The sequence below is a fragment of the Lathyrus oleraceus genome, chromosome 1 (assembly GCF_024323335.1).
Source record: "Lathyrus oleraceus cultivar Zhongwan6 chromosome 1, CAAS_Psat_ZW6_1.0, whole genome shotgun sequence".
NCBI lineage: Eukaryota > Viridiplantae > Streptophyta > Magnoliopsida > Fabales > Fabaceae > Lathyrus > Lathyrus oleraceus.
Window position 1 is genome coordinate 3,651,298 of NC_066579.1, and position 25,500 is coordinate 3,676,797.

The window sequence follows — 25,500 nt, forward strand, 5'->3', positions numbered from 1 at the left end:
CGCTTTTATTGTTTCCAATGGAAAAGGGAAAAGTACAAACAAAATCCATAAATAAGAAGTTTTCAAATCAAAACTAATAAAATGCCAGAGATTACAGGTAAGGGGGTTGGTTACACAGAGGGAAGGTGTTAGCACCCAAAGTGTCCTAGGTACTCATATGGAGCCCTTTTTTGTGTGCATATGTGTTTTTGTACAAATGATGTTAGCAAGCACATAGAATGGGGGGATGAGAAAAGAATTTATTAATTATAATTTTGTGTTTGACAAGTCCTTCGGACTTGTGCCTATGTACCAACATAAAAATGAGAGATCAAAACCTCGTAGTTCGTGGTATAAATTTCAAAATGGATGCATTGCTTTTAACAAAATTTAAGTTTGAAAGGCACAACGGTCTAAAATGGTTTGAATGAGTTAGTCTTTTTTGGCTTTTGAAAATTTTAAGTCAAGTATAATTAAGTATATTTACATGTTTGATTAGGAAAATGAATTTTAAAATGCAATGGCATAAGGCCAAAGTTTCTAATTTGCAAAATGGTCTAAGTTTAGAAAACAAACACAAGCAAAGAAGTTTTTTAAAAAGGAGGGAGAGATTTTGAAATTAAATAAATGGGGAGGAGATGGAGAGACTAATCCTAAGCATAAATTTAAAAGTTGAGAGTTGAAAAGATCTGACCAATGAACTGCAATCCAATAGACAAGAATGTCATATAGAAACCCAAATTCCCTTGGACATTAGAATCAAGCAACAAACAATGCATAAAATATCAACATGAAGAGCAAGGCATAAAATAAATATAGTCACATCCAAGCTTAACAACTCCATGATCTTTCTTCAAATTTGCCCATGTAGCAGATGAATTTCAAGATGCCATAAGTCACAAGTTCAAAATAACAGCTTCATAATGATCATGTTGCAGATGAACTCAAATGGACCTCCAATGATGTATCAGATGAAGTTTCAAATCATAAACACTTAGTTACATAAAAGTTGGCATTGGCCAAGTCCTTTGCATAGAGAGTGTTGCCTAAATTATAAGTCCAAAAGTCTCAGATCAAACCAAAAGTCCACCCAAGATATTTTTTAGGGTTTTTGTTTTTATTATGTACATTAATGGTCAAAGACCACACAAACAAACACACTATACACAAGCGAAATATATCACAAAGTATGGTCCAAGTGGACAAAGTGAAAATGACATTAACATAAACAATTAGAATGGTATGAATAATGGAAAATGAATAAGGCTTAAAATTAAATTGCATTGAAAGTAAATGACTTGAAATTAAATGTTAACTGTTAATAAGTTAGAAGTTAGTATTGCTTTTGTTTTTTTTTTGTTTAAGTCATTCTTTGGAGAACACTCAACCCACTTATCACAAGCATTGATCCTTGAACCAAGACATCTTCCAAAGGAAGGAAAAAAGACCAAGTTTCCACACAATACCATGAAAGAGGGGAGACTTACAATCTCACTAACTAGAATGCTATGCCTTTTGTGTCAAAATTTAGCGATATGTTAAGCAATCGTAATTGGACTTATGTAGAAGTCACAACTATTTGAGGTCAGGCAATAGAATTTTGGTGTTAATACATGTTAGAGACATAGTATAATGGACTATGCTCATGAAACATACCACACACAAAAAGAATATGCAAAAATGGTGGTCTAATCTCATCCATACTCATGTTGATTTTGCAATCAACTAGCCTTAGGATATAGAGATATCATAGGACCATGACATGAATGCATAAAGAAGGGGAGTGAGATGAAGAGGGAGGAGAAGTGGATCAAACTCAAATTGGACAAAGGAGGACTTTTACCAAATTAAGATCATTCATTCATTTTGGGAGATGGAATGTATATTCCATCAATCCCCTAAATCCAATGATCTTAACCTAGCAAAGTCAAATCAACCTTGACCAAGACCCAACAACACAAGTCAAACTTACAAAAATCAATCAAAATGGCTCAACACAATTATTTGGCATTTATTCAATTTCAAAAATACTAAAAATAATGCATTAATTTAAATATGGTTGGTCAAATTCCTAAAACCTCATCAAAGCACTAAAGAAATGGCCATGAGACTTATCATAGGTCAAACAAGGTCAAAGGACCTTGGAGAAATTTTTTCAAAATTTTTGGAAACTTAAAAGTATTTTTAAACAATTAAAAATAATCACAATATCAACTAAATCATGAAAAATATTAATAATGATCCAAAAAATAATTTTAATTCAGAATATGAAAGAGGATTTTATTTTAAAATTTTTGGTGAAACTCTCATATTTTTTGGATCAATATTAAAATTAATATGAATTAATGAAATGAAAATGAAAATGAAAATGAAAATCAGAAATTACAAAAAAACGTGGACCACTTGATCTCCCTCATTAATTGAGGTGGCAGATCAAGTGGACACAAACGCACATTCCATGATGGAACTCAGGCAGCGCGCCACACAAGTGGTAATCGAAACCAACGCTTGTGATTAAAACAAATTGAAATGGATCAATGGTTCTGAACCGTGCCACCTCACTGGTGGAGCCAAAGGTCGGTCACCTTCTCAGGAGAACCTCACTGGACTGGTTCAACCATCACCATGATTAAAATAAAATAAAAAGGACATGATCTGAAATAGAAAATGGTGTTGAGCATGAATCTGACCTCAATTTTAACTAACTCCAAATATATAGAAAGATACGAGGAGTTGAATTTTGAGGTGTGTCAACTGAGTTGCTTCGATTTGACCTCAAAGCAACTCAATCTTCTTGCCTATATTGGTAGGACTTCAGACAACCAAAGATCCAAGAGAATTGATGAGAATTGAGTGAGAATTGAAGAGAAGAAAAAATCTGGAAAATACCTTCAATGTTGTGCAGAACTTGGTGTCTCTTGCTTCAATTCACGTTTGATCTTGCTCCAATAGCTTGCAGAAGTGGTTTATGATTGGTACAAAGCTTTGGATTTTTGAATCTCCAAACAGTGAGATTCAAACTCAGTTTTCAAGTGAAAATTATCAGGTTTTCCTTTGAATTGTGAGGGTTTGAAGAGTGGAGGCAAAGATGGTGCGCAAGGATCCCCTCAAATGAGCTTAGATGGTCTCTATTTATAGCAAACTTAAGTGTTATTTGCACACTTGAAATTTCTTCCAAAATTGGCAATGTCATGTTCATGCTTGCATGGGCGTGTACATGCCCATGAAGCAATGCACTAAGGTCCAAATTCAACTGTGCTGAAGTTTGAATGATGCTTGAATGTCAAGGCAAAGTGAAATGGTCATTTGAAGTTTTTATTTTTCCAATTGATGCAAGCCAGTTAACACCATGCGCATCCCTAGAAAACCTCATCCAAAATGAATGAATTAGGACTTTTTAGAAAGCTTAGATCAAGAGGAACAACTCTTATGTTGAACATTTTTTCATTTGGAACTTGGATCATGATGAATGTTGAGGTGGAAGTTTGGAAATTTCAACATGTTGAAAACATTTCTAAGTGTCAAGTCATATACTTCAATATTCCACCTTGCTTAATTTTTTATGTGAGCTCCAAATGAGAAAAGTGTCTGCATCAAAGTTGTATCTATTTCAAAGAAATTCAAAATTGTCACCAATTTGACATAATTTGGATTTAGAATGAGAGAGTTCTGCATTTTTGAAGTTGAGGAAAATCACTTGTTCAATGGTATTGGTCCAAAATGACCTATAATGTATCCTCATATCACATGCTCATAAAAGTTGATTTAGCTTTCACTCCAAACATAAAAGTTCAATTATACATCTTGAATTTGATTGTGAAACTTGGAAATCTTTCATATCAAAAAAAGTGAGCAAGTTATGGCTTTGGGAAGTTGACTTTCAAATTAGGGTTTCGACAAAATGACCTATAACGTTTCAACATAGAAAATGACTTTCCAAGCAAAACTAGCTATAGACCTCAACACTAGAGTTGTTTTGAATGCCATTTATAGTAACTTTTCTCTTGGAATCATTTGCATAGGATGAAAAATATAGGAGATAGGGTCTAGGGAGACCCAGTTTTGATCAGATGAATTCATCTGGTCAACCACCATCAACCAACTTGCTAACTTGCAATTATCTTGACTTTTTAGGCTCATGGTAGATAATATATGCATAAGATGATTAATTTTGAAGTGCCCCTTGAGGAATTTGATCAATTGATGAGGAAGCTTGTTGAAGAAGTTACTCAAGATACCCAGACAAACTAGGGTTTCCAAGGCAAACCAACTCCAAAATCTTGAAGAAATCCTGATCAAAACAACATGCAAAGATCATTGGGACTCATATATTATGCTTAGAGAAATTGTGGATTATTCCTTGGTTGTGCTCTTAGCCATGAGGGTCTTAAACCCTGGATATGAACTTGATAAATCAATGGGGATCATGCTCTACCTACAAAAGAGTTAGACAAATGCAAAGACATATTTTTGGTTTTTTGGTTAGTAAAACGATAATGTACAAGTATGATACAATCACATGGTGCTTGGTGATCTCTCCCAAAACAAACCCAATGAAAGAGGGGTAAGGAGGATGCCAATGTGTGATCCCAATGTTAGTGCATATGATGAAATTGCATGAGGGATCTTAGGGTCAAAATTGGGGTCTTACACTTGGCATATGATATCTATCAAGTTTAGATTGATTCATAGTATTGTCTAGTTTATGGGTGACTTGTTAGGATTAAAATTTAGTTAACTTGTTCGCTACTTGTTTGGGATATATCTACTTACATGTGTTATAAGTTATACTTACTTAGCTTTCAAGATTCTTTTCTTGTGATGGTAACTTAGCTTTCAAGTATTGCCTATACCCACGTTCCATATGAAAGAAGAACAAAGCTAGATGACAAAAGTGAGAAGTATGTATCTATGGGTTACGACTCAAGCTCCAAAGGTACAAGCTCTATAATCCAAATAGTGGAAAGATCATCATAAGCCGTGATGTGGAGTTTGAAGAAGAAGATTGTTGGGATTTTAGTGTTCAAGAAGATAGGTATGATTTTCTTCCTTACTTTGAAGAAGAAGATGAAATGAAACAACCAATGATAGATGAACATATTACACCACCGACCTCATCGACACCAAGGTTGGATGAAACAAGATCAAGTGATATGACACCACATATAAGGAGTATTGAAGAGCTTTATGAGGTAACCGAAAATAGAAACGACATTAACCTCTTTTGTCTTTTGAGTGATTGCGAGCCTCTAAGCTATCAAGAAGCAGTTGAAAATGTAAAGTGGAGAGACACCATGGAAGAAGAAATCAAGTCAATCACGAAGAATGATACATAGGAACTTACTACACTTCCACGAGGACACAAAGCAACCGGAGTAAGATGGGTGTAAAAGGCGAAGAAGAATGCAAAAGGAGGTGTGGAGAGATATAAAGCAAGATTGGTGCATAAAGGCTATAGTCAAAGACAAGGAATGGACTATGATGAGGTATTTCCCCCCCGTTACTCGTCTTGAAACTATTAGCCTGATCATTTCTTTGGCAGCCCAAAATGAATGGAAGATCTAACAAATGGATGTGAAGTCGGCCTTCTTGAATGGTTTTCTCGAAGAAGAAGTTTATATCGAGCAACCACAAGGCTATAACTAAAAGGACAAGAAGAAAAAGTCTTGAAGTTGAAGAAGGTGTTGTACGGACTCAAGCAAGCACCGAGAGCTTGGAATGTTCGAATCGACAAGTAATTTCAAGACAAGACCTTCATCAAGTGTCCATATGAGCATGCACTATATATTAAAGCACAAAGTGGAGATATTTTGATTGTGTGCTTATATGTTGATGACTCGATCTTCACAAGGAACAATTTAAGCATGTTCGAAGAGTTCAAGAAAGACATGTCAAATGAATTTGAGATGAAAGATATGGGTCTCATGGTATATTATCTTGGCATTGAAGTAAAGCAAGAAGACAGAGGAATTTTTATCACTCAAAAAGGTTATGCCAAAGAAATACTTAAGAAGTTCAAGATGGATGGTGCTAATCTAGTTGGCACCCCGATGGAATGCGGCATCCAATTGAGTAAGCATGAAAATTGAGAGATTGTGGATCCAACTCTTTACAAAATTTTGGTTGGAAGTCTGCGTTACTTGACAAGTACAAGGCCGAATATTCTCTATGTTGTAAGAGTCGTAAGTCACTACATGGAAGCTCCAACAACAACTCACTTCAAGGCGGAAAATAATCCTTTGATACATCAAAGGTACAACAAACTTTGGCTTGCACTATTACTCTTCTAACAATTACGAGATTATTGGCTATAGTGATAGCGCTTGGATGATAGAAAGAGCACTACTGGTTTTGTGTTCTTTACGGAAGATATTGCTTTCACTTGGATGTCAAAGAAGAAACCTATTGTCACACTGTCAACTTGTGAAGCTGGGTATGTCACCTCTACATCATGTGTTTGTCATGTAATTTGGCTAAGGAATTTGTTAAAAGAGTTAAAAATGCCACAAGAAGATCCAGTGGAAATATGTGTTGACAATAAATCAACACTTAATTTGGCAAATAATCTTGTATTTCATGAAAGAAGTAAGCATATTGACACCCGTTACCACTTCATAAGAGAATGCGTCGAGAAGAAGAAGGTGAAGTTGAAGTATGTGATGTCTAGAGATCAAACTGCCGACATTTTCACCAAGCCACTCAAGTTGGAAATTTTCGTGAAGCTAAGGAATATGCTTGGAGTCACAAATCAAGTTTAAGGGGGGTGTTGAAATATTAAACTTGATTTGGGCCTAACCTTATTATTTGATTTTTGGGCTTAGTTATTTTGGATTTAGTTTATTTTGGGTAATTATTCTAGAAAACTCTTGTAGTATTTGGAGTGTCTAGATATTTCTTAGGATTGTAATATTTTCTATAATATTCTTTGAATGTCTAGAGTTGAGAACTCTCTAGAATTAGTGTGTCTGAAGTTCTCCTTAGAGTATATTGGAAAAAATAGGTAAAAGTTGTTATATTTTATTCGTCATCCTTATGTTGGTTTATATAGTGAGGATACAATTATTAAAATTAATTTTCTCCTTAATGGAGAATAAAGAAAAATAAAGATAATATTAAAGGCAATAGTAAAATCGGAAATAATATATTTTCCACCCCCCCCTCAAGTTGGTGCATAGATATCTATCATGCCCAACTTGTCTATCAAATACTCAAAAGTAGGTTTTGTCAAACTTTTGGTTAGGATATCCGTAGTTTGTTGACTTGAAGTCACAAAGGGTAGACATATGATTCCCGCATCTAACTTTTCCTTTATGAAGTGTCAATCAATCTCGATATGATTGGTTATGTCATGTTGAACTGGATTTTGAGCTATGCTAATAGCAGCTTTACTGTCAGAGTACAATTTTAATGGAAGCTCAATTTTCATCTTAAGTTCTTCTAGGACTCTAAGGATCCATAATCCTTCACAAATACCTTGAGAAATAGCTCTAAACTAGGCATCTCCACTACTCCTTGCTACAACTCCTTGTTTCTTGCTCCTCCGTGTCACAAGATTACCCCAAACATAAGTATAATATCCAGAGGTTGATCTTCTATCTGTGACTGAACCTGCCCAATTGCCATCGGTGAAGATAGACACATTTCTTTCACTAGTCTTCTTAAAAAATAATCCTTTTCCAGGATTTCCCTTCAAATATCTCAGTATCCTATAGATTGACTGAAGATGTTCCTCGATAGGAGAATGCATAAACTGACTCACTACACTAACTGAGAAAGCAATATTAGGTCGGGTGTGTGACAAAAAAATCAATTTCTCAACCAATCTCTGATATCTCCCACTATCAACAGAAACATTACCTTCTCCCCAAAGTTTAGCATTAAGATCCATAGGGGTATCTGCCGGAAGACATTCCCTCATTCCTATTTCTTTCAACAAGTCTATAATGTATTTCTGTTGTGAAACCATAATACCATTTTTTAACCGAGCAACCTCCATACCTAGAAAATATCTCATGAATCACAAGTCCTTGATTTCAAAGTCTACTGCCAATTTCTCTTTTGCTCTTGCCATTTCCACTGTATCGTCTCCAGTAAGGACAATATCATCAACATAAACAATCAGGACATCAACTTTCTCATCATGGAAGAATTTTGTGAACAAGGTGTGATCAGTCTGTCCTTGGATGTACCCTTGTTCCTTCATGGACTGAGTGAATTTTTCAAACCAAGCTCTAGGGGACTTCTTTAATCCATACAAATACTTATTTATTTTGCACACATTTGATCCAAATTTTTTTCAAATCCAGGAGGAATGTCCATATATACTTCTTCTTCTAGATCGCCATTAAGAAATGCATTCTTAATATCTAACTGATGCAAAGGCCAATCCATGTTAGCAGCAAGAGACAAAAGAATTCTGACAGTGTTTAATTTTGCAACATGAGCAAATGTCTCTGAGTAATCTATACCATAGGTCTGAGTAAAGCCTTTAGCCCCCAAGCAAGCCTTGTACCTTTCAATTGACCCATCTGAATTATACTTCACAGTAAACACCTATTTGCATCCAACTATCTTCTTGCCATTTGGTAGTGACGTAACACTCCAAGTTTTGTTCTTTTCAAGAGATTTCATCTCCTCAAGTAAAGTTTCCCTCCATTTTGGAATTTCTAGAGCAACCTGTACACTCTTTGGAATTTCTACACTAGACAATTTTGAAGTGAAGACAGACATAGATGAAGACAAATTTGAATATGATATAAAATTGGACATGGGATGTTTAGTGCAAGATCTGACAGGTTTTCTAATGGCAATAGGATCATCTATATCAGGATACAAAATACGACTCTCAGAAACAAAGATAAACTTACCTTTTCTTATGTTAGGAAATTGATCATTCCCGGGCTCAGATTCCTAATAGTGTTGAGATGTGGACTGACCCTTTCCTTTATGGTGCTTTTTTACAAAAACCTTTCCTTTCCAAATCTTGTTTTCTAATTCAAATTTGTTTTGTTGGAGTGACTCATTATTTTATGGCATTTCAATTAGATCATCATTATCATCGTTTTCAGGATTCTCATTGTTTTCTACAAGAGAAAATGTAGGCTCGGATTCACAAGGTTCCTTACTCATAACAGGAGTAGGATCGGAGAAAGAATCATGGCCATTTTCTGTTGGTGCAGGTGTAAAAATCTCAAAATTTTGTGATACTGGTAAAGATAAGTTATTTAAAAAACTCATGTCCTCAATTTGAAACGAGACTTCGTTTATCTCCCCCCCTTGAAGATGAGTGTCATAAAAGAAATGTTTATTTTTAAAGAATGTAACATCCATAGTGACAAATATTTTCTAATTTTTTGGATCAAAACATTTATATCCTTTTTGGGTTGGGGAGTATCCAACAAAGACACATTTTATAGCATGTGGCTTAAGTTTTCCAACATTTTCATGTTCATGAACAAAGGCTGTGCAACCAAAGATTCTTAAAGTCAAATAAGTTAAAACACGAGTACTAGGAAAACATTCTTTGAAGACATTAATAGGAGTTTGAAAATTCAGAATTTTGGAGGGCATTCTGTTAATTAAGTACGCATCTGTTAAAACAACTTCGTCCCACAAATAATTTGGTAATTTATTTGAAAAAGTAGACTTCTAGCAACCTCTAGTAAATGTTTATTTTCCTTTTGGCCACTCCATTTTGTTGAGGAGTATTAGGACATGAACTTTGATGTACAATCCCATTGTTTAGAAAAAAATCACCCAGGATAGTGTTAAAATATTCTTTGCCATTATCACTTCTAAAGACTTGGATATTTGTTTGAAATTGGTTCTGCACCATTGAAAAAAAAATCTTTACATCCTGACAAATATCTGATTTCCTCTTTTACAAGTACACCCAACATACTCTTGTATGATCATCTATAAATGTGATAAACCATTTTTTTAGAGAGAGTGTACTTGTACGGTTATGGCCCCAAACATCACTATGAATAATAGAAAAAAAGTTTTGATGGTTTATAAGGCTGTATTGAAAACTGGGAACGATGATGCTTTGCAAACTCACATGCTTCACATGTAAATGAAGAAAAGTTTTTATTGTGAAATATCTTAGGAAATAAGTGTTTTAAGTAACGAAAACTAGGATGACATAATCTTAAATGTCATACCATAATGTTGTCATCTTTATTATTCAAAACAGAAAAAGACTCAAAGCAGAAACTTATTATTTTTTAAGGTAGTTGTGATGCAGATCCATTGTCAAGGTAGTAGAGTCCTTCACTCTCCTTAGCACTGCCAATCATCTTTCCCGAGTTCAAATCCTGAAAGACACAGTGGAATCGGAAAAAATTAGTTTGACAATTTATATTTTAGGCTAATTTATTGACGAACATTAAATTACAAGATAAATTTGGAACATGAAGGACATTTTTAAGAGTTAATATTGGAGACAACACAACCGACCATTTACCTACAATGGCTGAAAAAGAGTCATCTGCGATTTTTATTTTTTAATTACTTGCACATGGACTATATGAAGAGAACAAAGTAGATTCATCTGTCATGTGATCGGAGGCACCTGAATCTACTATCCAAGTATGACTGGGACTAACACTAAGAAATGCAGAATTATATTTTGTTGCTATAGAGCAAGAAGGGGTTGTAGACTCAAGGAGTTTGTACAGTCTATCTAGTTGCTTCATAGTGAGTGGAAACTGAGACGGAGGAGGTTACTGCCCTTGATCAGAATTACTAGCCTGAAATGCACGACCACTTTTCTTCTTCCAGTTAGGAGATTTACCTTTGAGCTTCCAACAAGTTTCACGTGTATGTCATTCGCGTTTGCAGTGATAACACCAGGGAAATTTGTCTGATCTTCTTCCCTCGTCAAAGTTCCTAGTTCGTACGCCGTTTCTGCGGCCGACGTCTGACTCAGGTTGTAGTTGTTCGCCATGGTTGGATCCAATGTAGGCCTGTGATGGGGAAAGCCACCTGTTGTTGTTATTCTCCATAAGAGGCTAAACGGATATGTGAATCGGGTCGAGTAAGAAAGCGGGTCGAACAAAATAATATTGAGGAAAGCTTTATGGTGACCCCTAACCCAACAAAAATAGGTTGAGAAAAATTTTATGGTAATCTCATAACCCAACAAAAATAGGTTGAAGAAAGTTTTACGGTAACCCCTAACCCAGTGCTCTTAACTCAATAACAATAGATTGAGGAAAGCTTTACGGTAACCCCTAACTCATTGCTCTTGATACCATATTGGAAAAATAGGTAAAAGTTGTTATATTTTATTCGTCAGCCTTAAGCTGGTTTATATAGTGAGAATACAATTATTACAATCGTTTTTCTCCTTAATGGAGAATAAAGAAATATAAAGATAGTATTAAAGGAAAAAATAAAATCAAAAATAATATATTTTTCAACAGAGTACTATAAATAGAGATGTAATCCTACACTTTTGTATCAAGCAAAAAATACAAACTTCTCTCTTCCATAAATAATTCTTCTACCTATCAAGTTTCTATTCAAGCCTCTAATATTCCCACACAATTTCCCTAAACATAAAAAGGGTTTATTTGCAACAACCACAACCAAACACTCCGAATCAAAACAGTCACAAGGTTTCGATTTCTGTTTCGAAACAAACACAATAGGAACACAATTTCGATAGCGACCAAGTGGGTTGTCGTTGTTAAGCCAAGGTTTCACATGTTAGATCAAAAACATTTTTGTATCATGTCATAAATTCCAGCTTCACGCCTTTTCTCATTGTATTCCTTCTGTTTATAACAACATGAACATTTACATAATTGATTAAAAAATGTTTTATATTTGATTTTCTAGACTATTCTAGAAATGGAAAATATATACAAGTAAGGATGACTAAATCATTCCTTATATATCTGATTTTCCAATCTATACTATGAATGGAGAAAATATTATTATCTGGGAGAGTTTTCCATGTTTATATGATGTCTTTCTAGCTAGGACTTGGCATTAGATTGTGTACTCTATTTGAACATATCGGAATGATGATGTTTTTTCAAATACAACAATTAATGTGATGGATCTTAAAGACAAGAGCATTTTCTTTGTTTGGAAATATATATTGGAATGTTTATGTTTTACTTAGGTCCTTTCTCCGTCTTCCTTAAAAAATCTATACTCTATTTGAGTCTCTAGCGATTTGAGAGTCTTTGACCTCGTTCTTAGGGAGCGAAGTTTTCTTATTGTCTTTTCTAAGGTTAATGTTCATGTTGATGGTGATTCTTAGTGCTAAGATCTATCATGTATTTTCGACAATGGTGCAATGATTTTTGGTTTTGGCCTTTCCTTTTGGTGAGTGGTTATTTCATCTTTTTTTTATTGTTTTTTTTTTAGTTTATGTGATTTTTCTTTTTCTTTTTTTGGTGTTTTTTTTTCCTTCTCTTGTCTTGTCGTATGTATTTTTCAGATTTTTTTTTTGTCCCTTACACTTATATATAATAAATTTGCTTTTAAAATATTTAAGTGAAAGAAAACATTATTACTCCTAAGAGATTCATGTTTCTAATTAGAATATGATATTTTTAACAATATAATAAAATTCACACATTATATCACCTTACAATAATTAAGTTTTTATGTTTCCACTTTACGTATAATAATTTGAGCACCATATTGTGGCTGAAGAGTAACCACAGGGGATGGAGCATGAGCATAGGTTGGTGAAAGTTCAAATGAGAAATATTGCAAAATCATTGCAATTGCCATCTTTGCTTCCAGTAGGGAAAAATTTTGTCCGATGCAAATTCTAGGACCCCATCCAAATGGAAAAAATGAAACTCTACCATTTGTTGCTTTGGAAATTCCTCCAGAAAATCTCTCAGGATTGAAAATCTTAGCATCATCACCCCAAAGTTCACAGTCATGGTGAAGCAAAAGTATTGGTAAGAAAACTTCCACTCCAGCGGGTAATATTAGGTTTCCAAGTTTCACATCTTTCTCAATATTTCGAGAAAGACCAACTACTGGAGGGTATAACCTAAGAACCTCGTACAAAATCATGGTCACCTGTCACAAAAATGTTCACGCCACCATTAAGTATTAAGGTTATAAGCTTACAATCTTCAAATTATAGTAGAATACTTACAATCTTCAAATTATTTAGGCCATCAAAGTCTGGTTTTTTGTTGCCAAAGATTTGTAACACCTCCTCTCTTGCACGTTGTTGCCAATTAGGGTATCTACTCAACAATATCATTGTCCAAACAAGCAAAACTGAAGTAGTCTCTTGTCCTGCAAAGTAGAACAACTTGCATTCTTCAACTACATCTTCAAGAGTCATTCCCACATTTTTGTTGTTTGCATTTTCTTCAATTTCTTTGTGATTTGATTCAAGAAGAATACTCAATAAGTCATTCTCAGTAGATTCGCCTGTCTTTAGTGCTTTTTCCCTTTTGTTAATTATATCTTTAAGTGAAGATTTTATATCTCTGTCAATTTCATTCATCTTTCTATGGACAATAGCAGGTAGGAACCTACAAGCAAATTTACAAAGATTATAGAGAAAAAATGAAAATACTAAATGAATAAGTATACAATAGTTAAAAATTAGTCTTACATCCATGATGGAATGACAGATTTTGTTACAACTTTTATCAGTAGTTCAGCTAGCTCTCTTTGAAGTTGAAATATTCTTTTTCCTTCTTCATAACTACTTCCGAATGCTGTTCGAGAAATAGCATCACTAGCCAAATTCTGAAGTGAAGGCCATATGTCTATTTCACATGACCCATCTGAAGACAGCATTTTTTTCCATTCGCTAATCATGTCATTGCAACTTGTGAAGAAAGATGGTGTCATGATCTGTGTGTAATCATTAAAAATAACAAAGTTTAAACTACACGTCAAACTGAGTGCATAAATACTCATATTCTAAAGCATATTTTTTATAAACAAAACTATGTAGTATGGACAGTGTACTTCGCATAGTCAATCACACAAACTTTGTCACAGTTGAATACATTTTTGAGGGAGCAACACAAAATAAAACTGAAAAATAGACCTCATTGCATATGTTCATGCACAATTTTAAAATGCTTATTAAAGGAAAATTGTTAGAGATATGAGAAGTTGTAGAGAATTTTTTTTTTGTTATTAATTGGTTAACTTATATAAAGACTTTATTTCATTAAATATAGTTAATCTTTTTAGATAACTGTTATATTTTAATTAGTTAATAGAAACATAACATCCTAAAAACATAAATATTAAAGGAAATATAAAATTAGGTAGAGTATTTTTATAATAAAAAATAGTATACCAAACTTTTGTGAAGCAAGGGGAATAGAAGAAACTTTAAATTAAATATATTTACCTCAGTTGAAAAAAGAATTATTATCGGCTTCCACAATAACTCTCTTATCAGATATTCAAAATATCAATGTCTTACAAATTAATTACAATGTGTGCACATTGTTTAAAGACTTGATACATGGTATCATTTATCCTCTTGGATAATTTTTATCTAATAAAAGATGCTGTCGTTACCACTAATTCCTCGTATGGACTAAACAGAACCTACAAAAGGTGTGGGATGAGTCACAAAAGTTGGCACTTAGAGTGTTTGTGGAGGTTTGCCAAACTTGTTGTCAAATTTGAAAATTAGTTGATTTGACTTACTAATAGATCTCACTAGTTATCTCATTTTCATTAAGTAATTACATTTAGAGAGAAAATTTTAGTATTAGTTATGCGTTGCTCAATGTTAGATTAGAAGTAATCTATATTAAGTAGTAATAGTAGTATTAATTTTGTTGAGTTAAACCTAATTAGTGTGCGTTAGTATTTTCGTCTATGTGACATTATTATTTGTGTATATAACAAATGTAGGTGCCAATAATGGTGTGTGTAAGCATTTGCTATAATCGTTTGAAAAATGATAGAAATTTGTTATTTCAATTCTCTCTCTTCTTCCATCTTCATCTTCTTTATCTTGTGCACCAACACTCAACAAAATCAAAGTGCGTTACTTAATGTATAAAAATATATTAATGTAAAAGAGATAAAAACGATATAGATAAATTCCCTTATCAAAAGATTACAAAGTATAGACAAACCCTAATCATATCTAGATTGTGGTGGCCTAAAAAGTTTAACCTTGTTTTCCTGTTTATGCAAGTAGTGCTGTAATCCTCTTTTATGAGTAGAAGCAAGGCCGACACAACTCATTTAGAGGCCTAACTCTTTTTTTAAAAGTCAGTCCTTTAAAATGAAAATAAAACTAATAATTTTGATGGGAACCAGGAGTTGAATTCAAGACCAAATATACGAGACATTCTTTTTACCAACCCAAATACGATTAAATCCTCAAGGTTCCTGTTAGATAAAATTTTATAACACTAATATATTTGTTTATATAGAAATTATTTTAGGGGCATATTAAATCTTAATATTTTGGCTAAATTTCACCACTTTCAACAAATTAGCTATTAAAAAAAGTAACAACTTACATGTAAAGTTTTCCTATCTTTTTTATCTTATTTATAAAAAAAAAGAAATTTAAACTCATTTAATAACTGATATATTTGATTTATATTTTGTCCAAATATATTACTTATTCAATATATTTAAAAATAAACTTTTTTTTTACAAATAAGAGCAGCGATAGTATTATAATATGTATAATAGAAACTAACCTTCAATTTTTCTAAATGGAAAGCAGGGTTGATCAGTCTTCTATGTTTGCTCCACTTTTCTCCCTCATGACTAGCAAGACCACTGGCTAGTAACTTGAAAATTTTATAATTAGTCTTTGGAAATTCAGATATCTTGTTCAATACATCTTTTATTTGCTCAGGTTCTGTGAGAGTCACCCTTGGTTTTGTTCCAAACCAAATAAAAGAATTCTTCCCTGCATGCAATTATCAATTCTATAAGATTGGAAAACGTTGAAAAAGATATATACAAGGAAACAAAAGAACAAACATACCATGAATTTTAACACTCTGTTGGATGTAAGGACTGACACGTGGAATAATATCATCGTAGAGATTCATGGGTTTGGATTTAGCTTCCTTTTCCATCTTAAAAAGATCCTTAACATCCCCAACCAAGATCCTATATGAATTACCATGAAGACCTTGTTCTCTTAACAGCTTCTCCAGCTTCCTTGGCCTAAGCCACAACCAATTCAACAACTTCCAAGCACATATCAAACCAAGTGTCAATAGGATGAAAATTATGCCTGAAACCCATTCCATTTCTATGAAAGTTATTGGTGATGGAAAAGAAGATAGAGAATGAAACAAAAGGAAGTGAGGGTGTTTACATATTAGTAAATGAGGACCATGTATTTTTATAGAAATTGGGTGGCTAAAACTATGATATCCGGCACTACTCTCTATGTTATCTTTTTGTTGTTTTCTCTTTGACTTTGTTGTTTTGTAGTAGCGAATAAGGATCCACGTAACAAACAATCGTCAAATTAATAAGTTTTTTTTTTTGTTTTTTTCCTCATATTTTATTGTGAACCTTGGCTATCCCACGATGAATTAGGAGTAAAACATATCGGCGATGATGTGTGATTCGTGTTTGTAAATTAAATTTTATTTATTTTTTATTGAATTATAATTATGTTAAAAATTTATTATTTTTTAAATAAATATGATCGATAATTTTATATTACTAATTTTGTTAAGAATTATAATAAATTTATTAAATTAATTAATTTAAAAAATTTAATAATTTAATAAGACGTCACTTGTGCTTTATATGATTATTTTTTTTAATTTTGATTCTCATATATTTTTAATACTTATTTTTTATTAAGATATTTAATTTTAAATTGTTAATGATATATATTTAATATTAGTTCTGAGTAAAGTTTAAATTTTATTTGTAATTATTCTCGAATAAAATTTTCAATTTTTTTTCAAATTTATATTTATATTATCAAATATTAATAGTATAATGAATAAAAGAGTTTCAAAGTTGATTATCTTAGTTTTAAAAAAAAGAATTATTTTAATTTATTATGAATAATATTGTAAAATATTTATGTGATTTTGTTATTTATATTAGTTGAAATATGAAAGTTATTTAGAAATTACTCTCCTTATTTTTTATTATATTCATTGAGATCATGATATGAAGAATGTAGAATAGAAAAAATTTAAAATTATTTTAGAGATATTTTATTTAAACGATACATCAAAATTGATTTTCTTTCATTTTTATAATTTAAAAATAACTGCAAGAAAATATAAATATTTTTTTTATAAATTTTAGGAAAATAATATATATCAAAGTATTTGTTAGGTTAATATATTTTTATGCTATTTTTCTAAAAATAATTATCTTAATTTCTTAATAATTATATCGTTAAAATTTTATATGATTTTATTGTTGATACTAGTTGAAATATTAGAGTTCTTATTTTATAAATTACTATCTATTTTTTTATTATTATACTCACTATGATCAATGTAAGGAAATAAATTGTACAAATTATAAATCAATTTTGACAAATTATATATCTTTATACGTGAGAAATCAAGAATGTTGGTATTTGTCTTTAATTTATTTGTCCAACGTGATATGAAGAATAGAAAATAGAAAATAAATTTGAAAATATATATCAAAACTTATTTCCTTTAAATTTTATAATTAAAAAATAATTGCAGGAAAAATAAAAAATAATATTATATGAGTTTTATGAATACAATATGTATGGAAGTTAATAAGTAATTGTTATCTTAATATATATTTTGCATTTGTCGGAACTTGAACCGCTGACCACTAATACTATGTGATTGTGTCTTTTGAGAAGTGAAGATCAAATTGCCACATAGGAATAATGGCGACGTGGTACAAATTATGTTGAAGTGTTAGCATCATAGTGTGTGATTCTCATTTAATATATTATAATAGATAGATAATACATATATAAATTAAATTTTACTCTTAGGTAAATTTTATTACTTTTCAAATTGATGATTTCTCGACAAGTGTACCGATAATGTCGGAGTAATAATAAGATATTGAATTCACATAGATTGATATTTAACAAAACAATAGTTGTGCAAGTAGTAGAAAGTAACAATTGGGGGGTAGAGTTTGAATGTGAAAGATAAAAGTTGTTGTGAAATAATGCGAAAGCAGTCAAGTTTTGTATAGAATCATTTATTTATTCTCTGCCGATGTTTAATGCATTACACGAATAATAACTTTGTTATATTTCCATGATGAGTTAACAGAACCACTATACCCAATCCTTTGGTGTATAGCTCACTAATTCCTACTCAGGGTCTCACCACTATTCAACCACCGTAAGTAAAATTAGGCAATGCAACAGTGCGTTAACTCAAAAGCCACTACTCGGATTGTCATATCTCTATTCAACCAGCATAAGCACAATAATTGCCCTAGTTCCAACGCATAGACTAATGGTCAGTATTCCATGTGCACCCATGATCAGATTAAAAGAGTATCTCACATAAAAGGCATTACGCATAAGAAGTAATTAAATAGAAATATAACTTCGATTATTCATGCAATGACAAATTAAACATATGTCCCAACAGGTTCAAAATAAGTTCATCAAACAAAACCTAACTTAGAGATGTTTAGTTACTCATAACAATATAATAAAATACCAAGCAATAAGATGAAGATTACATCTAAAAATCCTTGAACAACTGACCTCTAATGGCTTCCAATGCTCTCAAAATCGCCCTTTTGGTGCTCTTTGTCGTCACTTTCAGTCAAAATTTGCAGAACCCTTGGAAAGATGCCAAAAACTCCCTTTTATAGATGTCAAATCAGTTCAGGACGTGTTAGAATAGGCCCAGAAAGAGGCCTATTGTGCGTGTCATCCTTTTCATCATGTGCGAGATGCTGACAAAACAAATCTATCACGTGCACGATGTTGCACATGATTATTCCAGTAGCTGCATGTTTTTTGCTCCTTTTTCCATCAGATTTTCAGTAAGTTCTTATCTCTTCATACTTTGTCATTTTTGCATATTTCCTTCGTCTTTAATCTTTACTTTATCTCCTCTTTGACTGGTTTTGATTCGTTTCTTCGACCGAAAATATGCAATGGCAGAGTGTCATCACAATCCCAAACTTGAACAATTGCTTGTCCTCAAGTAACTTGTTCTCACTGCAAATTTCAAACAGAAAATAAGTTGCAACATGACAATTGAACATCATCATATGAAAATTTCTTTATCTGACCATCATTCTAGCTTCAAACTACAATCCGACAAATTCAAAAAACCACCTCAATCTTTGACAAGTACTCAACATGTCTCTCATATCACCATGACTCACTCAATTAATAAGGTAGTCTCTCAATCAACATGCAAAATAGTTTATACTGTGTTTGATTATGTTCTAATAGAATTCGTCAAAGCAATCCAAACACACACATATGAGGACCTTCTCGGTTGTATATTGGCTTACGTTCGGGTATGACATTTTTGGGAAAGTAGGTTTAAACCTTTGGAGTTAGGTGCCTAGTTCTCCTTTTGTTATCATACCACTCTTTTCCTTATTAATGGTACTTGTAAGACCCCAATTTTGACCCTAAGATCCCTCATGTTATCTCATCATATGCATTAGCATTGGGATCACAACTTCGCATCCTCCTCACCCCTCATTCATTGGGTTTGTATTGGGAGATATCACCAAGCACTTTTGATTGTATCATATTTCATTTTTACTAACCAAAATATCAAAAATATGTCATTGTATAGTTTGTTGCTTTTGTAGGTAGTGTCCATGCTCACCTATGCTCTATTTAGATCATATATAGGGTTTGAGACCCTCAATGCAAGGAGCTCAATCAAGAATTAGTTTACCTTGGCTCTAAGTGTCATATATGGATCCCCATGATCTTCACATGTTATTTTGATCAAGAAATCATCAAGAGTTTGGAGATTGTTTGCCTTGGAAACCCTAACTCATCTAGGTATCTTGTGTGACTTCTTCAACAAGTTTCTTCAACAAATTGACCAAATATTTTAAGGGATACTTCACATTACATCATCTTATGCATATATGATCCTCCATGATTCCCAAAAGTCAAGGGAATATCAATCTAGCAAGTTGGTTCATGGTGGTTGACCAGAGAAAGTCAACTGATCAAAACTGGGGTTCCCTATACCCTATCTCCTACAATGTTTGTCATATGAAAATGATTCCAATATTAAAGTTACTCTAAATTAAATTCCAAACAACTTTAATGTTTAGGTCTAGATCTAGTTTTGCTTGTAAAGTCATTGTTTATGGTGAAGGATTATAGGTCATTTTGTCTAAACCCCAGTTTAGAGGTCAACTTCCCAAGACCATAACTTGCTCATTTGTTATTATATGAAAGTCATTAAAATTTCATGATCAAATTAAATATGTCTACTTCGACTTTTATGTTTGGAGGAAGTGCAAATTCAACTTGAAAATGCATGTGCCAAGTGAAAACATTATAGGTCATTTTGGGTCAATACCATTGAACAAGTGACTTTCCTCAACTTCTAAAATGCATAGCTCCCTCATTCCAAATCCAAATGAGGTCAATTTTTTTTACCATATTTAAGAGGTTTTAAATATATACAACTTTTATGAAGGAACATTTTTCATTTGAAGTCCCTAGAAAATGTTATTCAAGGTGGAAGAAGTGAACATTTGACTTGGGACTTAGAAAATTTTCAAATATGTTTGATTTCCCAAACTTCCACCTTAAAATTCATCATAATCCAAGCTTCAAATTAAAAAGTGTTCAACATGAAAGTTGTTCCCCTTGATCTCAACTTTCCAAAACATCCAAGATCATCTCATTTGGATTAAAATTGAAGGACTTGCACATGGCTTCATTATGGAAAGTGTTTTGGCAACATTGGATTTCAAATGATCAAATTCTTTTGCATGCTTACACATGATACATTCAGTACTCTTTACACATGAATGGGAAGTGGATTGCATCATTCTCAAGGCCCAAACCATTGCCCATGCACCCATGCAATAAGGTTTCCAAATTTATCCAATTTTCAAGTGGTGCAAATATTAAGTGCATTGCCTATTTAAATAAGCTTAAGGCTTCAGATTCATCATCAACACCTTGCCCAAACTTTGCTAGAGCATTTCAAACCCTCACTGCCATAGAATTTTTGAAGGTTTCTCTTGAAATCGAGCTTGAACTTCATCTTCTATTTGGAAGTTCAAACTCCATAAATTCACTTCCTTTTTCATCTCATTTGGTTTCTACAAGCAAGAGGAGGAGAAAGCAATCAAATCCAGATCAAGATCAAGTGGAATTAGATCAACTCGAAGGTGATTTTTCAAAAACTTCTTCTCTTCGATTCTCTCTTAATTCTCCACTATTCTTGTTGATTTTTGGTTTGCTGAAGTCCTACCAATGTAGGCAACAAGATTGAGTTGCTTTGAGGTCAAATCGAAGCAACTCAGATCATGATCCTCAAAATTCAATTCCCTGTATCTTTTCATATACTTGGAATTAGATAAAATTGAGGTCAGATTCGAGCTCCTAAGCATATTTTATTTGAATCCATGTCTTGATTTTTCATTTTGGTGATGGTTGAAGGTGGACGAGTCCGGTGAGGACCACCGGAGCTCTGGCTCCGGCGATGTGTTGGAAGCATGTCAACCATAGAATCCTTTTAAAATGTTTTAATCTTGGGCGTTGCTTCTGATTACCAGGCGTGCATCTCATTTAACTTAGGCATATATGGAACGCACGCTCTGATCCATATGATTTGCCACCTCAATTAATAAGGGAGATCAGATGGTCCACGTTGTTTTGATTTTTTTGAAATTTCTTTTAATTACTTTATTTTCATTAATTCATATTAATTTCATTATTGATCCAAAAAATATGGGACTTTCACCAAAAAATAATCAAATATTTTTCTCTTTCACTTTCTGAATTAAAATTATTTTTAGGATCAATATTGATATTTTTCATGATTTAATTGTTTTTGTGCATATTTTTAATTGTTTAAAAATACTTCTGACTTTTCAAAAATGATGAAATTTTTTCTCCAAGGTCCTTTGACCTTGTTTGACCTATGATAAATCTCTTAGCCATTTATTTGGTGTTTTGAAGAGGTTTTAGGTTTTTGATCAAACATAATTTAATTTAATGCATTTTAATTTGATTTTTAATTGTTTAATTGTGTAGAAATTATGTTGAGCCAGTTTTATTGACTTGTGAAGTTTGACTATGTGTTTGGGTCTTAGTCAAGGTTGATTTGACTTTTGTTGGATTAAAATCATTGGATTTAGGGGATTGATGAAATGTACATTTTATCTCCCAAAATGAATGAATGATTTTAATTTGATAAAATTGCTCCCATGATCAATTTGTGTTTGTCTCATTTCCCCTCCCTCTTCATCTTCAATCCCTTTTTATCCCATCCCTCTCATTGACCAATGACATATCAATATCCTAAGGCTAATTGGTTCATCAATAACTTTGTGTTAGATGAATCAATACAAGTATGGATGAGATTAGGTCCATCCTTTGATCATTTTCTTTTTGTGTGTGGTATGTTTTAGGAGTATGGTTCATTATACCATATCTCTAACATGCATTAACACCAAAATTTCTTTTGCCCGACCTCAGATATTGTGACTTTTACATAAGTCCTATTACGATTGCTTAACATAACGCTAAATTTTGACCCAAAGGCATAGAATTCTAGTAAGTGAGATTGTAAGTCTCCCCCCTTTCATGGTATTATATGGAAACTTGGTCTTTTTTCCTTCCTTTGGAAGATGTCTTGGTTCAAGGATCCATGCTTGTGAATAGAGGGTTGAGTGTTCTCCAAAGAATGACTTAAACAATTGAAAAGCAAAACTCCACTAACATCTAATCAACTAACTTTTAATTTCAAGTCATTTACTTTATGCACTTTAAATTCAAGCCATTTATCATTTGCCATTATACATATCATTTAACTTGTTTGTTTTAGTGCCATTTTCCCTTTTGATCACTTGTACCATATATTGTGATTGTATATATTTGTTTGTATATTTTGTTTGTGCTTGTGGTCTTAGGACCTTAAAATACTTAATAAACAACAAAAACCTCTAAAAAATGTTTGTGTGGACTGTTGGATTTGATCTGAGCTTTGGACTTAGAATTAGGTAAGATTCCCTATGCAAAAGGACTTGGCCAATGCCAACATTTTTGTAACCAAGTTCTTGTGATTTGAATGCTCATCTGATGCAAGTATTGATATCCATTTGAGTTCACCTGCTACATGGTCATGATGCAAATGTTATTTTGAACCTGGATCTAATGCCTTATTCTGAGCCATTCAAGGAGTATGTCATCTGTTACAAGAGGAAGATTATGAAGAAGACTATGAAGTTGTTAGATTGGATGTGACTATCTTTATTTGATGCCTTGATCTTCATTGTGCTAATTGGTTATTGATATTTCTTTATTTAAAGTCCAAAAGTGGGTTTCTATATGACATTCTTGTCTATTGGATTGCATCCCATTGGTCAGATCTTTTCAACTCTTAACTTTTAATTTTTGCTTAGTATTAGTCTCTTCATCTCCTCCGACTTCTTAAATTTCAAATCTCTCCCCCCTTTTTAAAACCTTCTTTGCTTGTGATTTCTAAACCTATACTTTATTGAAAATTAGAAACTTTGGCCTTATGCCATTGCATTTTTCAAACTCTCTTTTTCTTAATCAAATTTGTAAATGAACCTAACCATATTAGACTTAAAATTTCAAAAGAAAAAAAGAACTAACACTCATTCAAACTCTTTTAGGCCTTTTGTGCCTCTTTTAAACTCAAATTTTTGTTAAAAGCAATTCACTCATTTTGAAATTGATACCACGAACTACGAGGTTTTGATCCCTCATTCTTATGTTGTCACGTAGGCACAAGTCCGAAGGTCTTGTCAAACACAAAAATATAATTAATGAATTCTTTTCTCATCCCTACACTTTATTTATTGCAAACATCTTTTATACCAAAACACATACACACATAAAAAAAGGGCTCCATAGGAGTACCTAGGACACTTTGGGTGCTAACACCTTCCCTCTGTGTAACCAATCCCCTTACCTGTAATCTCTGGCATTTTATTAGTCTTGATTTGAAAACATCTTATCTTTGGGTTTTGTTCGTACTTTTCCCTTTCCCTTTGGAAACAATAAAAACGCGGTGGCGACTCTAGCTTTATTGACATTAAGTTTATCCATAGCTTAATGGTCACGAATTTACCACTACAGTACTAGAGATATTTCTATTATGGTCTTCAATATTCATTTTACATTCTTTTTATCTATTTTTTAATAAGTTATTTTTAATTCCTTATTTTCTCAATATTTTGATTTTTTACCCATTTTTTCTCTAGTACCCCAACCCCAAACTTAAACATTGCTCACTTCCAAGAGCAACCCCAACTTATTCTTTTTCATACAACTTTAGAACTAAATATTTATACCTAACTCCAAAGAGAGGGTGAAAAGATGAAATATTTTAAGTCATATGGCTAATAAATAAGGCTAAGTCACTGAAAGAAGGGATAAGCTCAAAGTGGTTACAACAAATGTAACATATTACTACGGAGTGGTTACAAAGGCTCAGAGTTCAAAGCAAACAACTGCCTCAGTGTGTGTAAATCAAACCAGACAAATTGAACTAGAAATAGTTCAAAGCTGATAAGGCAATAATACATGGATACACTCAATGAAAGGAATAGTAAATAATGGACTTTATTTGGCTCAAACTTTACAAGTTGGGGTACATGAATGTTGAGTATAAGTCTCTTGATTCCTTTTTCATCCTACACTTTTAATTTATAAGTCACTTTCCTGATGATCAATTTTCCTCGAATGGTGCTTTTGGTTTGTTTGTTCAATGCTAAAGTTGCAATTTTTGTAAATTTTAAAGAAACAAGCAGTAACAAATTCATTAATTAAAGACAAATAGAGGTAGTGTTAGAGAAACGTGTGCGAGCGGCTAATTCCTCTTATTGAATCTAACTACCAACATAAAGTAAATTCTACACACACACACAAAAATTGGTTAGTAAAGATGGGTTGCCTCCCATTAAGCACTCTTTTTGTGGCATTAACTTGACTGCTGGATTCAAGGTTCCAAAAGTATCAAGGAAACTTCTTCATTTGGAATTTACCCTCCATAATAATGCTTTAAACTGTATCCATTTACTTAAAATCTCCTCATATCATTTGGATCTTGAATTTCAATGTCACTGATTTGACACACTTCTATTACAACAAACGGTCTCGACCACTTGGATTTCATTTTTCCTAGAAACAGTCGCAATCTTGAATTAAATAGTAAGACTTATTGCCCTACTTTAAAATATCGTCTTACTAACTTTTTATCATGATATCTTTTCGTCCTTTCCTTGTAAATTAACGTATTTATCATAAGCAGATAATCATATCTCCTCCAATTCATCTAATTTCAAAATCCAGCCAGCTTTTCGTCAAAGTTCAAGAATTTAACCACCCAATAAGCTTTATGCTCC

The 25,500-nt window shown here is 32.6% G+C and overlaps 2 protein-coding genes across 4 annotated transcripts in view; both read right to left on the minus strand.

Moving 5' to 3' along the window:
• Positions 1-7,471: 7,471 nt before the first annotated feature.
• LOC127086638 (uncharacterized mitochondrial protein AtMg00810-like) lies at positions 7,472-7,975 on the minus strand. Its single transcript, XM_051027434.1, has one exon. The coding sequence runs from the start codon at positions 7,973-7,975 to the stop codon at positions 7,472-7,474; it is 504 nt and encodes a 167-aa protein (XP_050883391.1).
• Positions 7,976-12,490: 4,515 nt separating this feature from the next.
• The window catches only part of LOC127117203 (cytochrome P450 72A68), an 87,844-nt gene continuing 74,834 nt past the window's right edge, over positions 12,491-25,500 (minus strand). For 2 of the 3 annotated variants that reach the window (XM_051047436.1, XM_051047429.1), the window contains exons 3-5: positions 13,583-13,827; positions 13,112-13,499; positions 12,491-13,032 (exon numbers count right to left, since the gene is read on the minus strand). In XM_051047436.1, coding sequence (XP_050903393.1) covers positions 12,601-13,032; positions 13,112-13,499; positions 13,583-13,827 — 1,065 coding nt within the window. In that variant the 3' untranslated portion in view covers positions 12,491-12,600. Of the gene's footprint in view, positions 13,033-13,111; positions 13,500-13,582; positions 13,828-15,659; positions 15,875-15,952; positions 16,353-25,500 lie in introns of those variants that run through there. The other variant, XM_051047462.1, reaches the window with a different exon arrangement.